Source organism: Barbatula barbatula, assembly GCF_947034865.1.
Source record: "Barbatula barbatula genome assembly, chromosome: 8".
Classification (NCBI taxonomy): Eukaryota; Metazoa; Chordata; class Actinopteri; order Cypriniformes; family Nemacheilidae; genus Barbatula; species Barbatula barbatula.
In genome coordinates, this window is record NC_136771.1 from 24,280,406 (window position 1) to 24,303,783 (window position 23,378).

Sequence of the window (23,378 nt, forward strand, 5' to 3'; positions counted from 1 at the left end):
TCTCTCTCTCTCTCTCTGTCTCTCTCTCTGTCTCTGTCTCTCTCTCTGTCTCTCTCTCTGTCTCTCTCTCTCTCTCTCGGATTAAACCCTTGGTGTATTTTCAGCCAAGACGGTTTATGGGACAGACCTCGTCATAATCTGTCCACAGACTTCACCACCGCACTCAAAGAGAGAAACGGTTTTGAAACATAATTTGCTTCATTTGCGTCATTAGGTGGTCTGCTCGGGCAGACTGAAATGCTTTTAAACTATCACATTGACAGAATGATGTTACACACTGTCTGGCGGTCAGATTTATTTCTGTAATCTCTATGAACGAGGACACGAGAAAGTGAGTGTGTGTGTGACGGGACAACAACAAGATATTTAAACAAAGAAGAAACTGGTTATATAAACTCATCCTATTAACATCTAGTCTGACCACAGCAAGACACGCAAGGTAAGTGAACTGTGTTTAATCTGTTTACTGCTACTAGTTTATTTAGATCTAAAACAAAAGATGTTCATTTAATCTTGTTGAGTCCAGCATGGTTAACGTTTTACTGTCATGCCTACAGTTTAGCAACAATAAAAACACGTGTCTTAAAAGTTACCTAAAGGATTATTGCACAGATGTGATGCAGTTCTCAGTTTGATTTAAATCTCAATTTGGTCTCAGATGTTTCTTCAAAAATTAAATCAGATGAGAGTGAAATTGTTGAAACACACGAGGAGTATGTAGGTGTAAAACGAATGTAGATTGTCGATGAAAATAATCTGGATTTCAGATTGACATCTTCAATAATATTGACTTTTGAGTGCAGACTAGACACATCTGAGCTCAGTTTGACACCGTGTTGACGTCTCTCTCAGGAGAATGATCTGAGATGCTGATGACATCTGTTTTCTGGTTTATGAATGCATCTCCGTAAGGAAAGTTTCTCTCTCTCTCTCCTCAGTGGTTGTCATGGTGGATCTGTTCTTGGGGAAAGTTTTGGTGAAAAACAACAGAGATAAAGATGAGCTGGACACCGAGCGTGAGATCATCCTGCGGCTCCAGAATCGCATCCTCGTGCTGTTTTTCGCCTCCGGAGAATGCGAGAGGTGTCAGGACTTCGCTCCAGCGCTCAAAGACTTCTTCAAGAAACTGACGATGAGTTTTACGTGGAGCGCTCGGCTCAGCTGGTTCTTCTGTACGTCTCTCTGGACACATCAGAGGAGCAGCAGGAGAAGTTCCTGAAGGAGCTGCCCAAACGCTGCCTGTTCCTGCCGTATGAAGATCCGTACAGACAGTATGTTTGTTTACACCAAATGGATTCTGATAAGAATGACAAACGTTGATGTGTCTGTGATGTTTGGTTGTGTCACAGGGAGCTGGCGGTGATGTTCGAAGTGCAAGACGTGCCCAGCGTGGTGGTGTTGCGTCCCGACTGCTCCGTGCTCTCTCCCAACGCCGTGGCAGAAATCTGCTCCCTGGGACCCGACTGCTTCCACAACTGGCAGGAAGGGGCGGAGCTAATCGACAGGAACTTCATGATGAACGAGGAGTATGACGAGGGTAAAATGCGCAGCGTGACCCGACCCCTTCAGACGACTCAAATACAAGGTGGAAGACAAGAAGAAAAAGAAGAAAGGTAAGATTGAAGAAGACGATGAGGGAGGAGGAGGACCGTGGGGCTGATGTGTCAGAACTGATCTGGATGAGCTGATCCGACTCATTCTGATTGGCTGACTGATGCTCTCATAACATTAGTGATGTGGACTGAAGTTTGGAGCCCGTGTGTACAGATCAAGCAGCTGCTTTTCAAGATGCTTTATTACTACTTAAATCATTTCATTTTATATAAGATGTAAATCTAGAATGATATTACGATGAGAATCCTTCTAGACTAGTGTCAGAGTTGTATATGTTTTTTTTTTCTCATGATTAATTATAACAGATGTCACTTGAATATCTTTTATTAGTTTGTGTTCTATAGAGTCTCGTAGAAATGCGCAACTGTCTTTTTGATCATCTAATTCGAATGAATTGTATAATCTGCTTTCGTGCCAGTGAAAGTCAAGATCACGAAAGATTTGGAGGACACATTCATTTTTAAAAGTGAATGACCCACACTGATAAGCTATTTATAACAAACATTGCTAATTATTATCCACTTCCCGTTTGAGTTTTTATTTATTTTTAATATTATTTTGAAACTCACATATGGAATTTACGGTGGCCCATTGATGCACAAATAGAAGTTCACGACCACTAGGGGCACTTTCAATCTACGTCATGACAGGTAAGAGCCTGGAGGTGCACGTTTTGGAGATGCCCAAAAAATCTCATATGAACAAATAAGAGACTTGTTACACAGCGCTTTCGAATGCTTGATTTTGATTGGCTAGTCATGACATTCGAATGTTTCAATAGACTTGGCGAGTTGCTTCGCTGCTGCTGTCTCATAGTGAAAATGTGTTGTCTCTGGGCAGTCATTCAAGGTCACCAACCTGCCTGAAGTTTATGTATATTTTAAGTTTGCAGTCAATTTTTGTGGTAATGACTAATACTAATGACGCTCATGTATCATGTACTTGCACATCAACCCACTCTGTATTCTTTATTCACATCTCTGTATTTGTCTTCTTTTGTTAGGTCATATAACTTTGGGAAATCCATTATTAAACTATGTTCTCTGTGTTTCGAGCTCTGTAATATGTTGATAGGTTCAAGGGGCCTATGGTGCGAATACATGTTTTTCTGTGTCTTTGGTGTGTTATAAGTTGCTCATGCATGTATTAAACAGGTTAAATAGCAAAAGATGAATTCTATCTAAAGTGAATGCTCACCCAGACCTGCCTGAAACACCTCGTGTAGCCACACCCCCACAAATCTACATCAGCTCGTGGTATGATTTGACTAAGACCGCCCACATGTATACACAAGTAAGGTGGTCGTACCTGTCAGTACAATTGCTTTGGAACTTGATGTTCTAAATATGGTGTGAGGCGTTACATTTCTGTCACACACTTGCAGTTTTCGACCAACCACTACAGAAATTATAGGCAAAACATACTCTTAATTTTGTTAATTTATTCATTTTGATTTCTCGAAATGTATATTTTTCATCATCTGAACACTGAATCTTATCATTAATTCACGTTGATGTATTTGTTAGGATTGGACAATATTCGGCAGAGATAAAAGTATTTCAAACTCTGGAATCTGAAGGTGCAAAGAAAATCTAAATATTGAGAAAATCCCCTTAAAAGTCGTCAAAATTAAGTCCTTTCCAGAACATATGACTCACAAAGTAAGGTTTTGATATATTTACGGTAGTAATTTACTAATTATATTTTTGGATCATGACTTAATATCCTAATGATTTTGGCATATATAACATGTATTTTTGGCGATTAATAAAATTGTTCCAGTGCTTCTTCAGAGTGGTTTTGTGATCCAGGGTCACACACATGTTGGAGAGGGTCAGCGTTCTGTTAGGAAATGTCTTTGATTTATGAAATTGCTGATGGAGAACATTGGAGAGTTAGACTACATGTGACTCAAGAGCTGCTGAGCTGGTTCATCTCATGACTGTGTGGCCAACAGTGTTTAACCCTGTTATCTCTGTCACTGTTCGGGAGTACTTCACAATTTTCCCTGTAGTGTTTTTTCATTTTTATTATTATTTTATTTTGTAGTATATGTTAAGCAAAGGTGCGATTCAGCACAAATGTGCAATATCATCTCAAATGAATGTTTCACAACATGGCCAAAAGCATTACCATAACCCACTGTTTATTTATTATGAGTAGTTACACCAGTACATGTTTTTTACATCTTGAACCAAAACATAAAATAAATTAGAGGCATTTCAACATAGAGATCCCAATAAAGAAATTCAGATCCTGAAGTTGAGCGAGTATCTCAAATGATCTGTTCTTAACCAAAGAGGAGAAAAAAGATTGTGAAGAATTTCCCAAATCAAATGACGATATATTGTGAAACTTTTAACTTTGTTATTAAATTTTATTTAGAATTTACATTCTAATTTATTTTGCAAATGCTTTTATCCAAAGCAAAACATATTTTGGAAATGATCGCTTATTGCTCCATGAACTCTTTGTAAGTCACTTTGGATAAGTGTTTGCTAAATGTAAATGAAATTAACCGCCAGCCTCCACCTGAGCTCCAACATCCATCACAATCTTCAAAAATCACCTCGAAACATTTATCTGAGTAACCATCCTACTTATCCTACTAGTAACATGCTTTAAAATAAATGAATTAATGTGCATGTAAGTCTTTGTAGAATAACCACAACTAAGCACTCCTTTAAAAAAATGGACAGAAGATGAGAGAGATGATGGTGAATGTGAGGTAAAAGGGAAACAAGTGAAGATCAGGTGAGCTTCCACTGAAGATATCAGGAACATCAGGAATATCAGGAACATCAGGAACTTTAGGAATATCAGGAATAGAGCTAGTAGGAGTGTTATTATAATAGGGGGATTTAATAAATCCAGGTTGGTTGTTGACTATCTGAGTGTTGATCCAGTCTTGATATTTAGAGACTCTGGTGAACACACTTGGTAAACTGCTGAAACATCTCAGAGATATAATTCCAGACTGAATCCACCTGGAGTTCTGTTTAGTGACCAGTGGCCCTCCAATATCACCCTGCAATGACAAACAGATTCCACTTATAACAACTGTTCTACAGTAACATTGAATCTGTGTTTGTATTTAATCCTCATTTAGATCTGAGATTTTATATCTGAACTTCATCATTTTAACAGTAAAAGAGATTCTGGTTTAGAGCAACATGGTGAACTACAGGTTACTTCAGGGGACTGTGAGCTGAAGTGTGATTATAAAGATGAAGGATTGATAACTCACATTACAGTAGCCTTTCCCTCCACCTGACAGTCCAGCACACATCATGTTGTCTGTGATTTTGAAACGTTTATCAATATAAGCAAAACTACAATTATAGTTGCTGACGATTGGAATCTCTGCTTCTTGTAATATTTCTGAAAAATCACCTAGAGTAGAAACATGTATAGCATTACAAAGAGAGACAATATCATTCAGTACAAGCGTCATATAACACTGTTTGAAATATTGTAATTGTTGTAACAGCTGTACACTTCTGGATACGTGACATTTTGAGACAATGTTCACTTACCTGAACTAGTGGAACCCCATCCAGTGACCCAACTTAGAAGTCCTTCATCAAATTCACTACCAGCAGCAGCCAGACAGACTGGTTTAATATAAGCAGTGAAGTCCACAGAAGAAGAGAGCTGGACCAGTGCTATGTCATTCTCAGAAGTAGAGCTGGTATAGTTAGGATGTGTGATGAAATCACTCACTGTTCTATTCACCTCATGTGTGTTTGGGCCAAACTGCTTCAGACGTCCCAAGTAGATTATAAAGTATGAACTGTCTAAACTATAAATACAGTCAGTTTTAATCCACGTGCTGTGTGATGATTTGACACTTAAATTTAATTTTGCTTGTAATCACTTACTTATTTATAAAAGACAAGCAGGAAGCTGAAGTCAAAACCCAGTCTTTATTGATGAGACTCCCACCACAGACAATCTCATTAGACCCAATACTGTTAATGCTTACTTGCCAGGGCCAAAACCCTTCAGTCGCATCAATGCCATCATAAATAAGCTCAGCATCTTCCACAATACTCTTTGTGTTAAGTGAGACTTGACCGCACACTGATGAGAGAAAAGAATATGAGAAAAGCTTTGAATAAAGTGAAGAAAACTGTGTAGAATATCTTGAGTGTTGACGGTCACATGGAGTTACGCACCATCTTGCTGACCAAAAGATCCTATAGTAGAAGAAAACAAATAAAAATAAAGTTAATGTTATAGAGAGAGAGAGAGAGAGAGAGAGAGAGAGAGAGAGATCAGTTAGCGTTTGCCTACCTGTTAGATATAGAAGTACAGCCAGAGCAACACACAAGACTGTGTTAGACCTCATTCTGATGTTTTCACTGATGACTTGATCTACAGCACCGCAGGCTTTTTAAAGAGGGATTCTGACTCCTCCCCCTTTCTGATTTCAACCTTTTCATTGGTTTTGAGACCAGAGATGATTGAAATATTTTGTGTCAAAGCTAAAACTTCTGTCTTCAAACTTAGATCTGATGTTACTCACTTTATAATAAACAAGTTTCATTTGTAAAGCCCACATCATCTGGGGTAGTTTGCAAAGTTATTGCTGTGTCACATTTTAAAGTCGGCCTGCCATGGATCAGCTGATTTTGTATTTATTTTGCTGTTCAATAGGGTGTCGTTACTTTTCCACATGACTGTAACTATAGTTGTGTATTATTGCCAAAATGAGAATTTACACAAGCATTACAAACATAAGATATGCAATATAATTGCTTGGTTACGGAGTCTTAATAAATGAAGGCAAAACACATTAAAACACTTTCTGTTCATCAGTGAAACTGTAGCACATGTCCCACTATAGCTTATGTGTATTAAATAAAATTATGTTTTTCAGTAATAACAGCTTTCTGTGATCAGTGACTTTCAGTCGTGTCCAAACGTGATGTCTGGAGGGCGTTTATGCCTGTAGAGGCTTTTATCGGAAAAAGCCATCCGTGTACATGTGCAGTGACGGACTGGCCATCTGGAGAACTGTGAGTTAAGATATAAAGAAATTATAATATAATTTTCCTTTCCCACATGTTATAGTTGCAGTAATAGCCATCGTCAATGTCAAAAGGTCGATCAATCAAACAGAGTTTACTTTATTCTAAAAAGGCAAAACTTTATTGGTGAGGGTCAGAAGAAGCGGGCCAAGCCCTTATCCCCAGATTCAGGTCTGCTGAGTAGAGCCAGGGATTGAGAAATGCGAGTTGATTTAAACCACAGACTTTCTATCCCCTTGGAAATCGCAGCGACCAACATGCGGCAGGACCTGGTTCTGTGGTCCAGCTTCAGTAGGAAAGTCCTCATAGTTGAGTTGACTGGACCTTGGGAAGAGGCCATTAATGAAGCATTTGAATGAAAGCAGCGGAGGCAGAAGATCAGGGATGGAGATCTAAAGTGTTCCCGGTGGAAGTGGGCTGCAGGGTCTGTTAAGGAAGTGGGGATCAGATCAGACTCAACGGACGCTAGTCAAAGAACTCGCCACTGTCGCTGAGGGAAGCAGCCATGGCTGTGGTTGAAACGGAATGAAAACTAAATATGATATGTGATATTTTGTTTTATATAAAAATCCATGTAGCCTATTAAATGCTTCTCTACATAGTTTTATATACAGTATTGTCGTATACACTCTCTTTACTATAACCTTATTAGAAATAACATCAATAATACAGTATATAAACGTAAACTACAAGTTAACATCTGACATCTGACCCATTAGTACAGTCTTCTATTTCTTTTCTACTTTGATTATTGCAAATCCCCCCATATTATATTTATGAGCCAATTTGTCCCAATGACTGTTTCAATAGTATACTTACACTGACTACGATATTAGAATACTTAACTTGAATTTGAAACATACTTATATTTTAGGGACATAGTGGGAAATTATTACTGGCACACATCAGCATGTTTTCAAGGGAAACTCTTGTTGTTTGTTTCGACCTCTGCAAAACAAATTTAAGTATGGAGCCAGAGTTGAGAAACTGGTTTAAATTAGACAGCATTCCTCTTGAATGTGGTTTTTCTTATGTGCTCAGAACACCACAAAAGATATCGGAAAAACATTTGAAAACACATCCAGGAATATAAATGAAAAGTAAGGTTTGAAAGAGCCTTTATGGTTTGCTGGAAAGACCATCTGAAACATAGTCATCATTTCAGGCATATTATTGCTCAGCACCAGCATTATCCAGACAGACTTTAAAGTTTAAAGTAATCAAATAAATTCACAGAAAAGAAGAGCAGGAGCAGTGCAACATCATTGTCTGAAGTGTCATAATACAGATCACTGTTCTACACGTCTCTAATGCGGTTTCGGCCCTTCCTGTTTCTGACATGCCAAGTAGATCAAAGCGAGTCTGAGCGGTTAAATACAATTCATGTTTAATCTAAATAAATTGATTTGATGTTTAAATTTCATTTCCATTTGGGCCATTTTATACCTTATAAAGCGGAGAACTCCCGACAAAACCCTGCCAGACCTTACTGATGTGGTTGATGGGAGAAGAGGATACCTGAGAGCCGAAAAAGATTTAAAGAAGTGCTTAAAACATTCTGCGTGGAACTTATTGAGTATTGATGTTCAGGGTCATCACATAAAACTCGACAATGATGACAATCAACGAAAGAAAGCTTCATGCTGCAATGCATGCTGGGTGCCATCATTGTCGAAAACTCAGTCACTCCCAACATGCATTGCAGTTGATATGTTTATCTGCATTAGTTAATTGTAACCATTGTTGATGTCTAAGTGTATTATAATTTACTGTATTTAGTTGTTCTTTTTTGCAGTAAATTTTCATTAGTCATGAAATCATGACTCTCAAGATGAATTAAAGATCACACCGATCACAATAACACTGATCGCAATAACACTGATCACTGTAATCTCATTTAAAGGCCTTGTTTTGTTTAAATTGTGTTTAACTTTCAGTAAAAGTGTATAAAAAAACGCCTTTAAACGCATCACACCTTGTTTAAAGGAAATATGTTGCCACAAGTGTTTTTATGAAAATCATGTTTGACGTATTGACAACAAGATTTCATTAGAATCACCCGGGGCCGACACTCACAGACCTGCTAAACGGGCTTTCTTTGGTTTTGTTTTTTATGTTTACAAAGATCGTAACACATTTGCTGAGTTACCAACGGTAAAGTAACTTGACTAATTCAACAAATCATTTTACAGTTTTTTTGGATTGCTAAACGACAGCGGGCACAACTGGAGTCACATGTGTAAAACTCTTACTACAGTCTGCACAGCAGCAGTTCATGTGGACCAAACTCTAGTTCGGTTTTCATTGCTTGAACACAGTTTTCAAAACTCTACACACTTATCCCGCGACTTTAACCACAACCTGCACAACACTGTGGATTTACAGCACTTTGTTCAAATGGTAACACACTGCTGTCAAAACTGTGAACCACACATTCAAAACAGAATAGATTTCAGCCTTGTGCCTTTCAAACACTGCCGATTGCAATTTCAGCTGAAAGGCTAAGCAGGTGTCTTGTTTAAGACTTGTTAGTGAACACACACACATATGTGTATATATATATATATATATATATATATATATAGGTAGAGCTCAGAAAGACTCATTTTGGAAATGGAACAAGGAAGACGGGTTCGTGGTGGGAGAAGGGTGGCAGGGAGAGGGCGGATGTGTGGAGGAAGACAAAGAAGACAGAGAGCTGTTATTTCAGATGAAATAAGGGCTACACGTATAGACCATGTCATGAATCATGGTCTCTCATTGAGAGAGGAAGGGTTGAGGGTGCAACACAATCTGCAAAGATCCACAGTGGCATCTGTAATGCAAATTTTCCATCGTACAAACAGGTGAGAGTTACATCCTTACACCCACATGACCAAATGTCTCTTTTGGAAGCCATGCGTGCCGGATGTGAGGACACGAGTCCAGAGGACTGCCAGGGATGGATAAGGCACTCCAGAAGCTGCGTGGCAAGAGAGAACATTAGATGTGATGTTGATGAAACCCTGGGGCCTGATGCTAGAGAGAGGCAGGATTAGCCCCTTAATTATTTCTTCCAAATACAGTATGTTCTTTTAGTTTCTAACTTTTTTTCTAATTACTGTAATTCCAGTTTTTTACAGACGCTAGGACACATTTCTCAATACTTAGGTCACTTTTGCAAAACTCTTCACACAGTTCTCCTAACCAACTTTCAACTTGGCAAAGCAGTTCATTTCACATTCAAAATGCACTACAACTACCAAAACACTTTATTCAGGTCTCAAATCAACTCATTCTTCCAGAACACTAGCAAAGCCGACAAACACACTTTGTCACCCACAAAACAATGACCTAAAAAACACTAACAACATGCAGCATTATACTATATTTTCTTGTGTAAAACAAGGACACATCTCGGTTTATATTTCACTGCAATATATGTTACTGGAATGAATCAGACATGATGCAGAATTCCTCAATATTTTATGTTGTTTATTTATTTTTTGGAGAGTAATTCCAAAATACAAGAATGTGTACACACACCATCCACTGATACAGATACAATAGTACAGTAATGCTAATCTAATCGGTCTTCTCCATTTGGCCACAGGTTCTCATCCACATCACATCTTCTGTCATCTAGGGCAATACACCTAGGAAAGAATCTTCTGGCATGCCTGATCCATCCCTGGCAATCTTCTGCTGATATGTCTACGCAGCCAGCATTCATTGCGTCCAGGAGGGACATTTGATCATGTGGATGGTGGTCATAAACCTTCCACCTCCATGAGGAAAATAATTCCTCTATGGAGTTGAGGAATGGAGAGTAAGATGGGAGGAAAAGTGACTTTACAGTAGTACATTTGTAAAAATTGTCTTTGTGTGTGTTTGGTTTGGTAATTAAAAGGCTGAAATTAAATGAAATTAAAGGCTTACACCTGTGGTGAGTTTCATCTACAATGAGAATCAGCTGTGGCTGGTCCAATTGTTTTTATAGCATTCACAGTAATTTTCAGATTTAAAATAGATTTCATTCAAATAATACTGTAGCAATGTAGCAAATTGCTGTCTTGTTCAGTTTTGTATTGTGTTATTGTTTTGAACATAAGTTTAACAGTTTTGAAAACCGTATGTAAGCGTGTGAAAATTGGCCTGTACGTACAAAGAGATTTGGCAGGTGTTGTGTCTGCGTGAGAAAAGAATTCATGACATTTGAGAGATGTAGTCAATGAATGCATTTTGTGCCAAAGCAATGATATTTGATCCTCAGTTTAGCCCACATACACTTCTGTTGTGCTCACCGTGTGAAGAGCTTTACAAAAGTGACCTAAGTATTGAGAAATGTGTCCTAGCGTCTGTAAAAATCTGTAATTACTACAGACTATTGAAGCAAACTGCTAATTTTCATTTACCTTAAAGAATTGTTATGTTCTAAAAATGTAAATAAAGTTTTGCACATGTGACTCCAGTTGTGCCCACTGTCGTTTAGCAATCGAAAAAAACTGTAATATTTCTACTTAATTTTTTAAGTTAGTGTTTTTATTCACACAACCGTACAAATACAAACTACTAGGAAGTGATATTGAGTAAAGTTTACAATTGTAATATGTGAGTCACGACAGCCATTGGAATTGAATGTGTTTGGTTGACTGGATTCATCTGCTAAAGGAATGAATGTAAATAACACCCTCAATAACAATTCCTGAAGAAAACTTGAGAGAAAAACACCTGGTGTATTTCAGAAAGCGGGTTATGTGACATGCCCGTGTAAGGTAACATCAAATTTCTGTTGCAATGACGGAGATAGCGTCTTGTTATGCCTAATACGATACTGCAAGAGAATTTGGCCGACGCCGATGAACTTCCGTTTCTCAAAGCTGTCAATAATTGTCTGCATAGCTTTTAAAACTAGATATCTCAACACATCATGTTCAAACTATGATAAAAACTCTACACTCCCAATGTAAACAAAATGCAAAACCCATTTACACATTAGAAATAATCTCTTTGCCAAGTTAAGTTGTAAATCGCAAATAACTCATTCCTCCATTATCTATAGGTATGAAAAGATTACTTTGCTCCAATTTATGCATTTGAAGACACTGTTGGCCAAAGTAAACTATGGTCCAATGAGATTAGAGTTTATTCTGATGGCAGTCAAATAGAAACTTTTGTGTTGCGGTGTAATGTGGGGAAGTTGTGTTGTACTACAATGTGAGATTAACAACAATGACTCAACAATGGTGATGTCAACAAAATAATATTTCAGTTGCTGTTCATCTGAATCAGTTTAATGATTGTCAAAGTTGGAGATTTTTCTTTCATGCCTAAATCATTAGTATATTAAGTAAAGATCATGTTCCATGAAGATATTTTGTCAAATATATCATAACTTTATTTGTGTTAGTGACGCAGCAAAATCGCAAACAAAACTGGCCGAAAACACACCAACGAAGATCACTCGCTGCCATCCGCTCTTTGAGAATCACCCACTGAAGTTTGGTATCTATGTAAAGCTCAGAATATCTGCTTTTGGGTTCATCTACTCCCAACAACATCATTACAGCGGTAAGCCGAAGGAGAGCATTAAGACAAACCTGTTACTAGAAATGTCCTGCTGCAGCGCTTCTGATTCATAACTTTAAAGACGATTGTCTCAATATTTGGATTTTTGCACCCTCAGATTCCAAAACAGTGTTGTATTCTAACAAACCACACATCAATTAAGTTTATGTATTCAGCTTTCTTATGATGTATTGATTGCAACGTCATGTAACTGTGGCTGTGATGGGTCTTCAGGGTAATACAATAAAATTCAGATCTTATGAGAATTGAAAACACAAGAGAGACACTGATGTTGTCTAGAGGTCCAAAGCTGAATTATTCAATGATAAGAAAGCTGTGATCTCCAGGAGTGTTTGTTGTTTTTACAGTCATTGTGTTATCAGAGAAGTTCTCTGTGTTACATAGAATGAGATGATGTTGTTGAGATACTTCAAGTAACGTTTGTGTGTGTGTGCGTGTGTGTGGGTGTGTGCGTGCGTGCCTGCGTGTGGGTGTGTGTGTGTGTGTGCGTGCGTGTGGGTCTGTGTGTGTGGGTGTGTGCGTGTGTTAGCAGGTCTAACAGGAACAAAAAAGTATTTCAGATGTCTGCTGAAGAATGCTGATATTCAGTTAGTCGATGTTTACTAATAACCAAAAGAAACATAAGTCACCTGTACAATCTTGCGGTGTTGTGTTGTGTTCCTCAACATCCTCCGTCTGACTGTATCTATCAGGTATTTTAACTTTCATATCATTGAGCAAACTAGAATGATTTTTCATCTGGACAGAAATTGATCATCAAGCATTATTATTATCAATGGTGGGTAGAAACGTGCTTTACATTTACAGTTACATTTACCAGTTGAAAAACGTGTATTTTATCAGTAAATAAAGCATAACTGAATATTATTGTGCACGTAATGTTCAAGGTTGATTTTTTTACGATGATTATTGATTAAATTAGAAATGGACAAACTGATTTGTGGATGACCTGGTTGGACTGAATTAAGTTTGAATGATTCGTTCGCTCACAGAATGAACACCCACTGCATGTCTCCTTCTCAGGAGAAGTTCAGAGTTATGAAAGAATTTTGTACTATGATGTAACCCAGCATGCATTGCTCCATGAAGATTTGTATATTGTCATCAATGTGAGGTTTTTTGTTTATCATCGTTCGACATTCTGCTACATGTGTTACAGAGTCAACTTGTTGAAATCAGAAATGAGTGAGTACAGGCCCACATTACATCCAGACTTTCTTACCCCAGAGAACAACAGTAAGTACAGATTACATCAACCGCTTGATATATAAAATAAAATTACAATTGAATTCTTGAAGGGCAAACCTATTGAATCAATGTTAAGAATTGTTGATTTGTCAATGTTATTTCACTCTGATCCAACAAACAGAAACATACCTGTTTGCTGGATCGGTGTGAAGTTGCCTTGAGAGAACTAAATACATGTGATTTAAAATACTGACTTCTGTTCATCATAGTCTTCCTCCAAAATAAAAGTATCTGCTGCTGTTGATGCAGGTCAACGGGACGCTTTTGATGAAGTTGAAGGAGTGGATGATGTTGGAGATGGAGCAAATGCTGCTGGTGCAGGTGCTCAGTAGTTTGGATTTTTTCCCCCCCAGATATTCTTTAGCATTACAAAGTATCATTCATAAAAAAAAGCACACCAAAGAATCGAATGTTTGAATGTCAAGAGAGCCCAACTCAGACACTGAACACCATGATGGTGACTTTTGTTAGCTGGGAACGTTCTTAAAACGTTTTTTTTTTATAGAAAAATAAAAATCTGAACATTATTAATGTTTTCAGAACGTTTTCAAAATCATTAGGAATCTCTAAGGAACGTTCTTATAACAAATGTTTGTTAGCTGGGGTGTAAGTTTGTGGACACACAGTTTGACACAGTTTGTGGTCTGAAAGTCTAAATGGTTACAAGCCTATAGACAAACAAGTAGAAATAAAGAAAAACAGACAGAAAGACTGACTGATAAAATGTAAAGGAATTGAAAGGGATGAAAACATGGATAAAAAAAGAAGTGCAAAGAAAGCCAACAATGCACCTTGCACCAGCTAATATCAATATGCTGGATTTCATTGGCGTCATCGACACAGCTGACAGACCAGGAAACGCTTACACAGAAGTGACATAATCTCGATGAGGAACACATGCAGACCCTCCTGAAAGGGAGCAGACTCCCCAAAGCTGGAGCTCATTGTGAAGCAGGAGTGGGTCGAGCTCGTGCTGAACTCAGTTTATATGAAGCAGAAGCCAAAGGTCCAAACGCCTCGATCACTGTCAACCATATTTTGATCTGATCTTGTCACATTACAGTAAATGACGCAAGGATCCTGAATAATGTCAGTGTATTTGCATGCATGTGTGTCTTATGCAATTTGCAGCATAACAGATTCTCTTATTTCCAGGTGTTTTTGTAATTATTATTTCTGGGATTTTATTTTTGCTGCTGGCTGGAGTTTCCGTGCTTTTGTTGGCCATTCGACTGACTCGAGGTAATTCAGTCTGTTCATGTTTTCATTTTAATTTTATGGTTTTCTGATGCTTCAGTATAAGACTGTTTTCCTACTGAACATGGAAAATCCCCCTCTACATGATTCCCTTTAAACGAATAGTTCAGCCAAATAATTGAGCACATTGACTTGATCATAGTCATTTTTATTCTTACTATGGGGACCGAAGAGCTTTATCTCCCTCTACTGGCCTTCAGTAAATGTGCATGAGGGTGGCAGATGTGGGAATATGCCTTCATCATTCTGTTAATCTGTCTAATAATGTTTGTTTTATATGTTTGTGTATTTTCTGAAGGGTCAGAAGTGAGCTTAATAAACACAGTTGAGGTGAGTTTTCATCATCCTGCTGTTTTAACAACATGTTTCATGAAGTCTTGCTGTAAATGTGGTCATGTCTTTCTGTAATGACAGAATAAAGTATCAAATACTAATAATAATAAACGTGAAATCAAATCCATGCGTACATTCACCTGTTTGCTTGAATTGTGACGCACTTCTCATGTTTTGTTTTCTGCAGTTTAATGCTTGTGATAGATTTGAACTTTATTCTGATGCAAACACAGACAGCAGAACAACAGTAGTCTTCAGTCTTCACTTACCCATAAACCCTCCTGAGTAGTTAAACATCTCTGGTATGTCACAGCCTTTGAGTGATCGGCCATCATTCGCTCTTAATTATGTTAAATCCTTATTGTTATATGTACACATGATACATTCGTAAGCAATGTTTGTGTTCATCTGCTGTCCATGGTGCTGAACGTCTGCTCTCACATTTACTTCACCGTTTTTATTTGTGTGAATTGACCCTTTAAAACTATGCCAAAATGATTTATAATGTAGTGAATAAATTTCTTCCCCAGTAAAAATAGTCTCATAAAGTACAGATACTCAAAAAATGTACTTGCGTAAAAGTCAAATACTTAATCATGATTAATTGAAATGAATGAATTAAATCAACGTTAAATATATATATATATATATATATATATACTGTATTTATAAAAAACTTTACTCTTTTCCAAAAACAATTGAACAATTTATATAACGAATTACAAAATTATAAAAAGATTTATAAAATAATTATAGATCTATAATATAAAAGCATATATTTTTACATAAAAACAATAACTTGTTATTTGCTTTAAATGACTGGTGCTGTCAGGAAGGACAGTATTTCAACACTCAATGAAAACAGAAACAAGCCAAAATGTAAATCTTCACCATTACAGTAATTTGCAAAAACTCACACATAATGGAAAACTTGCTTCATTTTAATGTCGCAGAAAAGTAATCACTAACAAAAGGTCTTATCCTTCATTCTGCTCCTTCTGTTCAATAACAAAAATGCATTACAGTCTGTTTGTGAACTAAAGTTTGGCAGCCAAAGCTGATGTGTGACTGGTGCTTTGATAACCCAACATTATCAATCTATATACAACACTCTCTGTTTTTTTATGTCATATTTGCACAGTACCTGACATAAAAAGTAAGCCGGGCACACACTGTAAAAAACGATTCTAGAGGGTGTCAAATACAACCCATTAAAATCAGTTAAAATTTAGCTACGAATATTGGTTAGCAAATAATATATATATTAAAGGGTACATTCTACCTACACTATCTACTTTTTATGAGTAGTAATGGCAACTTAAAAAAATAAGGTAGAATTTACCTGAAAATATTAGCTATGACACTGCAGAGTGCGCATGCGTCAATGCCCCGGCGGGAAATCAGGAATCACGAGACGCATCCTCTTCAGATTCGCTGACAGGATTTGTGGAGCAGCCGGTAAGTTTTTGTTAAACTTTTTTTATATCATCATTTAGGCAAATGTGTACTTACTTAAATGTTAGCCCTACCATTATTTTCTTGTTTGAGTTTTAAATAAGTTTCTGTGTAAATTAGTGTGACCAGACGTCCCGAAAACTAAACTGTGGTCCCGAATCTGGCCCTAATTGTCCCGAAAATTATACTTAGGCAAAAAAGATTTGTAATGGAGACAGCCCTCACAACATAAGAGGATATGTGAATAATGTTTATTTAACTAATGTGATTGAAATGCATTATTTTTAACAGGTAGGAGAACTTGAGAGGCAAACAAACCAAGTAATGAAAGTGCTGGTGATGCATAATCCCACAGCTGAGCAGGTGTGTCTATAGTTATACAAGGCAACAAAGTTCTGAGCGGGTGTGGAAACAAAACCACAGCGTACATACTGTTGATGGGATTGATATATGGCCTGAAACTATAGTAAATATATTTGCAGGATTTTACGGGCAACTTTATTGCCAGTTAAATACTGTACTTTAATGAAATTACAAAATATTGCTGTAAAATAAAATACAAGTTTAATAAAATTTTACTGTAATAACTACTACAAATTACTGTATTTCATATACAACAAATTAATGTAAAATCGATTACAGAATAATAATGTAATCAGTTTTACAGTAATTACCAACATTTTTACAGGACTTTATTGGCAACTTTTTTGCCAGTAAATTCCTGTATATTCTACAGGTCATTTTTTACAGTGTAGAGTATCCGAGAAACCTAGTAGAGTTTTGATGTGATTTTAAATAGAACATTTTCATAAATTTGTAATGTGAACAATAGTTGTAATTCAACTTGAATGTAAAAGGGCTCTTTTTAACACTTGCATTAGTGTTAAATGTTTAAAAGATGAAATGTTTGTGTCAGCAGTCCATGTTTATTTTAAATGTTAGAGTAATTTGTAAAGTGAAGTTGTTCGTTGAGGAAGTGTTTAAAAAAATAAAGTGTGTTCATTGAAATGTTTTTATTGCAATCTCCTTTCACTGTTTTTAAGTAGATTCAACCATTTCTTAATAAGTAACATTTAATTATTTATATTGGCTATACATTACTAATAATAATTAGGTAGATGAACAATGCCTGCTGTCAAAGGGTAAACATTACCCAATTTTATTAAGTAAATACTTGTATAATATATTAGGTAAAATGTATCCAATTTAATTTGGTTTGTTATAACTTATAAATTTAGGTGCTCTTTACTCAAAAATATGGGGTAGAATATACTCCTTTAAAGTGAGTGCAAATTGTTGCCTCAATTGTATTGAGTAGATCTTATAGGTTGTTTTTTACAGTGCAGGCCTGCAGAGCAGCACCCCGCTGTGATCTATGCTGATAAACATGCAGGTATGTTTCTTCCGACCCCAGAAAACAGTTGAGGGTTCGAGGTCTAAATTTATTTTAGCTGTGAAGATTTTACAAGCACATTGAGGAAACCACATGAGACTGATGAAAGACAAAGGCTGTGTGCAGAAGACAGACATCTGTTTCTTGAAACTACATTTAGACCTGTTCATTCAGGCTCAGAAGATTCATTTTTAAATAGAAAAACAAGTAGATTCTGTAACACTGGAAAATATTTTATAGGTAAAAATCCTGTGCATACTATAAAAACATAAACGTGTCCAAACAATGAGTCCACAATTGTTCACACTGTGAAATGCTAAAGATGTGACTTTGGCTTGGATTGTATATTCATATGACATATTTAGACATTGTTTTGCAAACACCCTTCATGTGACCTTATCATTTCATCATTGATTATTCTGTTTAGTTTCAGATTCTTCATTGATCATCATTATCGTGTGTGTTTGTGTGATCCTGCTGCTGATTGGAGGAATCACTCTGATTATAGTTTATCAATTCAGACACAACCACGACATTCAGACACCAGGTGATGATCACAAATACACACGCAGATTCACAAACGCTCATGATATGGATATTTATTTGTACTTTGTATTCTCTGTCAGATTGTGGAGGAGCCCAAAGGTACCATAATGCAAAATTACCCACAATCCCCTGTGATGATGTTCTCTACGCTGCGCTCAGTTTCCGGTTTCAGTAAGGACGAGATTTTAACAGACTCAAATAATTCATGTACCTATATGATAGACTAGTTTTTACCAACGTAACTTTTACGATGTTTAATGTAATGTAACAATATGCTATTTAAATACTTGGTAGGGCCCAATAGTTCTATATAACTAAATTAGACAAAAATGTTTTTACTTTGATCAACTCCAAATATAAACAAGACACTGTTTCTTTTAACATATTTCATCAAACCTCCTAAATATCAGCTGTGAGACAGGAAGTTCAAGTTTAGAAGGACATGAATTGAGGATGAACTCTTTACTCCTAACACAGTGTTCAGAGCTGTTCTTATAATTGTATTTGTAATAGCAGCTAGAGGGCGCTGTGTGAGTATGATGATGACGCGTGGAGTCACTGGTGATAGTGGGCGGGGCCAGTAAAGCTGATCATCACTTATAAGAGCTGAAGAAAGATGAAGAAAGTCAAGCGGTCACATGAAGAGACGCACAGACAACAGTCAGCATCAAGAAGATCAACAGAGCTGCTGCACAATGAACATCCTCCTCATCTTCACTTTCTTCATCATCTCAGGTCACAACTTTTCTCTGTTTCTCATCATGTCATCATACATTTATTTCACTCCTTTATATCACTGGACACACAAATGAAAGGCTTTCTGACACGATCAATCTGATAGACAGGTGCAGTGAGATGCTTCGATGTGATTGGATATTCTGGAGGAAGTGTTCTTGTGGATTCACAGAAGCTTTGGCACAAAAATAGTGCTAAATATATGCATGAACATCACCAGTGGACAATGATAATAAATCATGAGAAACATGATCGCTGGATTACTGAAGGAAGATTCACTTTATATTGTAACAGTGATGGACACTTGATGATCTACATCAGAGATGTAAACACACAAGATTCTGGAACATACCGGATTGGAGATGATGGTCATTGGTACATTGATATATCCTTAGATATAAAAGAAGGTAAGACAGATCAGAGTTTCATATGGAGAACCACTGAATCACAAGGTATTCGTGTCTTATATCATATGTGATTGACAGATTCATTCAGAGGGATGGTGAATACTGAACAAACTGCTAAATTCACCTGTCAATATTCACAACATCATAAGACTGATGACAAGATCATATACAGAGAAAGAAAAGAATCTATTGAGGTGATTTACAGCACATGGAAGAAGGATGAGAGATTCAGATTTTCTGATGACACAGATAACAATCTCTTCAGTGTGAGGATAACTGACGTGAGATCAGAAGATGCAGGAGTTTATTTATGTGGACTTTATCTCAACAAAACCTCCTACAGTTACTCCATTCTTACTGCTGTTCATCTTCACATTATGAGTGAGTGGAAGAAACTCTCCATAACATCTGCTGTAAATTCACACAGTCTGTGTTTGTATTGATGATTGATGATGTTTGTGTGTGTGAAGTGCCTCCAGTGTTTGGAGATGAAGGAGGATCTACTCAGATCATCTGTCCTTATGATCCCATCTATAAATCAAAGTCAAAGAAACTGTTGAAGAGTTCTACATATAAAAATACTCTCATGGGGATGAACAGATGGAGTGTGAATGATGACATGTCATCAAGTGTGTTTAGCGTAAACATCACTGGACTGACAGCAGAGGATGCTGGGAAATACTACTGTGCTGTTACATCAGAAACAGATGAGATTTATCTTTACACTCATCTCATTATTATCATCAAACAGGGTGAGATACATTTTCACCAATAATGAATATAAAAAGTGACTTTGTTTGAATGTGAATCTTTATTATTTCTTCTTTAAAGAACTTCTCTTGAATAAGAGTGAAGGAGACAACATGTCAATGGAGTGCAAACATCACGCTGAATATCAGAAAGTCTTCTGTAAAGCACGTGAAGTCTCAATGTGTCTCAATGATGGAGTTTCATCACAGTCAGTCAGAGATGATGGATTCTCTTTAAGTGATGAAACATCTACTGGAGTATTTACTGTAAGCATCAGTCATCTGAGAGAAGAGCATTCTGGGATATACTGGTGTGGATCTCACATCATCACTAAAGTGCATTTAAACATCACAAAAGGTGAGAGAATTTTATTTCATTTGGCATCAAGTCAACATTATATTCATTATTTGATCATGCAGGTTTGCTGGATCTCTTTGACCACATACAGCTTAAAACGTTGTAACTATATCCAGTTTTTTCCACACTAGTTCAAACTGCAGTTCACTGTAATCCTCAGGTTGGCAGTTTACATACATTCTACATCATAAACATCTTACAGATATCTTCTAGATCTCAGAGACGTCTTGCAGATGAGCAAATAACTTCTCCCATGTATGTGCTATCAGGGATGTTAAGGTTATTTAATAATCAATATGGTGGCACATTGATACTGTTGAATCTTACTAGTTCCTGTATGTCTTGTAACTACATGTCGAAAGAACCAAAGAGACTGAACATCAAACGATGTGCTGCTGTATGTCTTGGGGCTTTACTATGTGGACCTCAACAAGATAACATCTTATTTGAAATTGTTTGCGTTCACCTGTGAAAAACTGTGAAACCCATGTCATACATCCAAACATACTGCAGGCCAAAGAAAATGACGAGGACTCCTATGTTTTGGTGGACTATTTATTCAGCATCATCGATCGCTACAGAGTAAGACATGAAAACCCCAGTATGTATTGGGGTCTCTTGTAAACTTTTGTAGATTATTTAAAAAACTAACGTTATAGAAGCGGACTCTGAAGTGTTTGCAGTAAAAAGCAGGTAATTTAGTCGTAGCAGCTCTGAACCACAGATGATGTCCGGGCTTAGGTTTAGTGTGAGCAAAGTGACTCAGGAAACCACATGCTAACCACAAGACAAGAGAAAAGCGAGCAGATAGAGAAGAAAACTCATGCAGTGTTACGTTTTTCAGGCAGAACCCAAACGCAGTTAAAGGATTCACTAAAATAGATTTTATTTAAATAAAAAATCCACAATGGGGACAAAACAAAACAAGGTCTTTAGAATAATAAATAAATTATATATCCATAAACTTAAAAACAGGAACAATGGTATTCCGAACAAGAAGGCATGTAAGCAGGACAGACTACGGTGACTAGGCTACATGAACCGACACAAAAGGGCACTAAGACAATATAAAGGCAAACGCTAACTTGGGATGATCACAAAGGGATGGTGACGAGCAGGTGAGAGGAATGAAACACTAACTGGACAATGACGGAGAACAAAGAGGCCGGGGCTAAAGGATGCGACCCTGGAGGACGCATGCATGGCGCAAAGTCAAAACAAAGGCCACGTGTCTCCACACATTTACATTTACATTTATTCATTTGGCACACGCTTTTATCCAAAGCGACTTACAAGTAGTTTTTTTACAGTGACACATTACTGCAGAGCAATCAGGGGTAAGGTGTCTTGCTCAAGGGCCCTTCAGTCATGACCTGCTGGCACTGAGATTAGAACCGGCAACCTTCTGATCACAAGCCCAACGCTCTAACCATTAGGCCACAACTGACCCCAGACAAAACATAACAAACACAAAAGGCACGACACTGTCCACAGAGCTAGGAAGCTACTGACAAGGACAGAAGATCAACATCATCATGTGTTTAAAATACTATTTTGCACATTTAATAAATACTGTGGTGTGAATGTGACGGATGAGAACAGAATCAATCATCAACGCTTATTCAAAAGCATCATGTCTGCAAATATCCAGTTCAAACACCATTTAGCTTTTATCACATGTTCATTTGACTGACACCATCTTTTAAATGTTTTCAAGTCAAGGTTTGTGTTTGTTTTAGTTTCAGATTTCTTCAACATAATCATCCTTTCTGTGAGTGTTCTGCTGCTGATGAAAACAACGATGCTGCTTGTGAATTTAGGATTCATCAGAAAACAAACTAAAACATCACACAGATGAAGAGGGAAACACATAACGTTAAATGACATTTGAAGTAATAAAGAAGAAGAATGTTGATTCTGCGTCACATGTTGTGTTGAGTCTTCTGGGTCAGAGAGACGATCTGACAGCCGCTGTGATCTACACCAGCACCTTTACTTCAATCCCTTATACAACCATCCGCATTAGAAAATAAGTTCAGAATATAAATGTTGAGTGTTTAAGCTTTACAATGATGCATAGTTGTGATGTTTGAGTGAATAATAATGTAAAACAAAGGTTATAAAATGCAGACACGTTAAAAGTGTATTTTCCACGAGCTCTGTGCATGTTAAGGGGTTTAATACACGATCCCCTCTGATATGTGTGAATAAAACACTTCACACGTTCACACCTCTCTGAATCTTCTCGTGCATCTTTCATCTCTTTAGATTTGTACATGCAGCAGATAAACGTTACTGAGAGTTTATGAGAAAGAGAATTGTATATGTGTTTACTGGTCAGCATGAGGACTAATATACTACATCTGCATATGAGCTCAAACACTGAGAGCAATCATGACTAATACATTCTAATAGTAAAACTTCAACTCAAATCAACATCATGTTTGTGTTTTACTCCCCCTGCTGGTTAATATTAGTCATTACACAAACCTCTGACAGTGTGTCACGTGATCATTTCACACTATAAAGAGAGAAAGAGCTCATGTTCACCTGCTGGACCTCTATGAAGTTTGACAGAGATCAATCATTTAAAGTCTACATGTCATCTTCTGATTGTGAAGCTGTGGAATGTGTCATTATGTTTTATCTCTGAATATTTTATCTCCAATATTTACAACACGT

The 23,378-nt window shown here is 37.1% G+C and overlaps 3 protein-coding genes across 3 annotated transcripts; 2 read left to right on the forward strand and 1 right to left on the reverse strand.

Moving 5' to 3' along the window:
- Positions 1-946: 946 nt before the first annotated feature.
- Positions 947-3,395, forward strand: nxnl1 (nucleoredoxin like 1; the record flags this gene model as incomplete). Its single annotated transcript, XM_079461821.1, is given in 4 exon segments — positions 947-1,127; positions 1,130-1,271; positions 1,350-1,557; positions 1,559-3,395. Coding segments are annotated over 4 exon segments (633 nt in total). The 3' UTR covers positions 1,661-3,395.
- A 264-nt stretch (positions 3,396-3,659) lies between these two features.
- Positions 3,660-5,986, reverse strand: LOC306897227 (chymotrypsin-like protease CTRL-1). Its single transcript, XM_079461800.1, has 6 exons — positions 5,911-5,986; positions 5,793-5,813; positions 5,496-5,697; positions 5,151-5,416; positions 4,862-5,007; positions 3,660-4,642 (listed from the first exon to the last, which is right to left on the reverse strand). Exons 1-6 carry the CDS (start codon positions 5,963-5,965, stop codon positions 4,298-4,300), a joined length of 1,035 nt encoding a protein of 344 aa, XP_079317926.1. The 5' UTR covers positions 5,966-5,986; the 3' UTR covers positions 3,660-4,297.
- Positions 5,987-19,075: 13,089 nt separating this feature from the next.
- On the forward strand, positions 19,076-23,130 carry LOC306897225 (polymeric immunoglobulin receptor-like). Its single transcript, XM_079461798.1, has 6 exons — positions 19,076-19,182; positions 19,289-19,589; positions 19,668-19,970; positions 20,060-20,341; positions 20,421-20,696; positions 22,436-23,130. The coding sequence occupies exons 2-6, from the start codon at positions 19,385-19,387 to the stop codon at positions 22,552-22,554; spliced, it is 1,185 nt and encodes a 394-aa protein (XP_079317924.1). The 5' UTR covers positions 19,076-19,182; positions 19,289-19,384; the 3' UTR covers positions 22,555-23,130.
- Positions 23,131-23,378: the final 248 nt, after the last annotated feature.

Excerpts from the sequence above, each read along its gene's own strand:
- LOC306897227 (XM_079461800.1), bottom strand. The coding sequence starts at position 5,965 with ATGAGGTCTAACACAGTCTTGTGTGTTGCTCTGGCTGTACTTCTATAT. Across the intron at positions 5,814-5,910 it reads TGTACTTCTATATCTAACAG|GATCTTTTGGTCAGCAAGAT; the intron begins GTAGGCAAACGC and ends CTTCTACTATAG. Across the intron at positions 5,417-5,495 it reads TGCTTGTCTTTTATAAATAA|TTTAGACAGTTCATACTTTA; the intron begins GTAAGTGATTAC and ends CTGTATTTATAG.
- LOC306897225 (XM_079461798.1), top strand. The coding sequence starts at position 19,385 with ATGCATGAACATCACCAGTGGACAATGATAATAAATCATGAGAAACAT. Across the intron at positions 19,971-20,059 it reads TGTTCATCTTCACATTATGA|TGCCTCCAGTGTTTGGAGAT; the intron begins GTGAGTGGAAGA and ends GTGTGTGTGAAG. Across the intron at positions 20,342-20,420 it reads CATTATTATCATCAAACAGG|AACTTCTCTTGAATAAGAGT; the intron begins GTGAGATACATT and ends TCTTCTTTAAAG.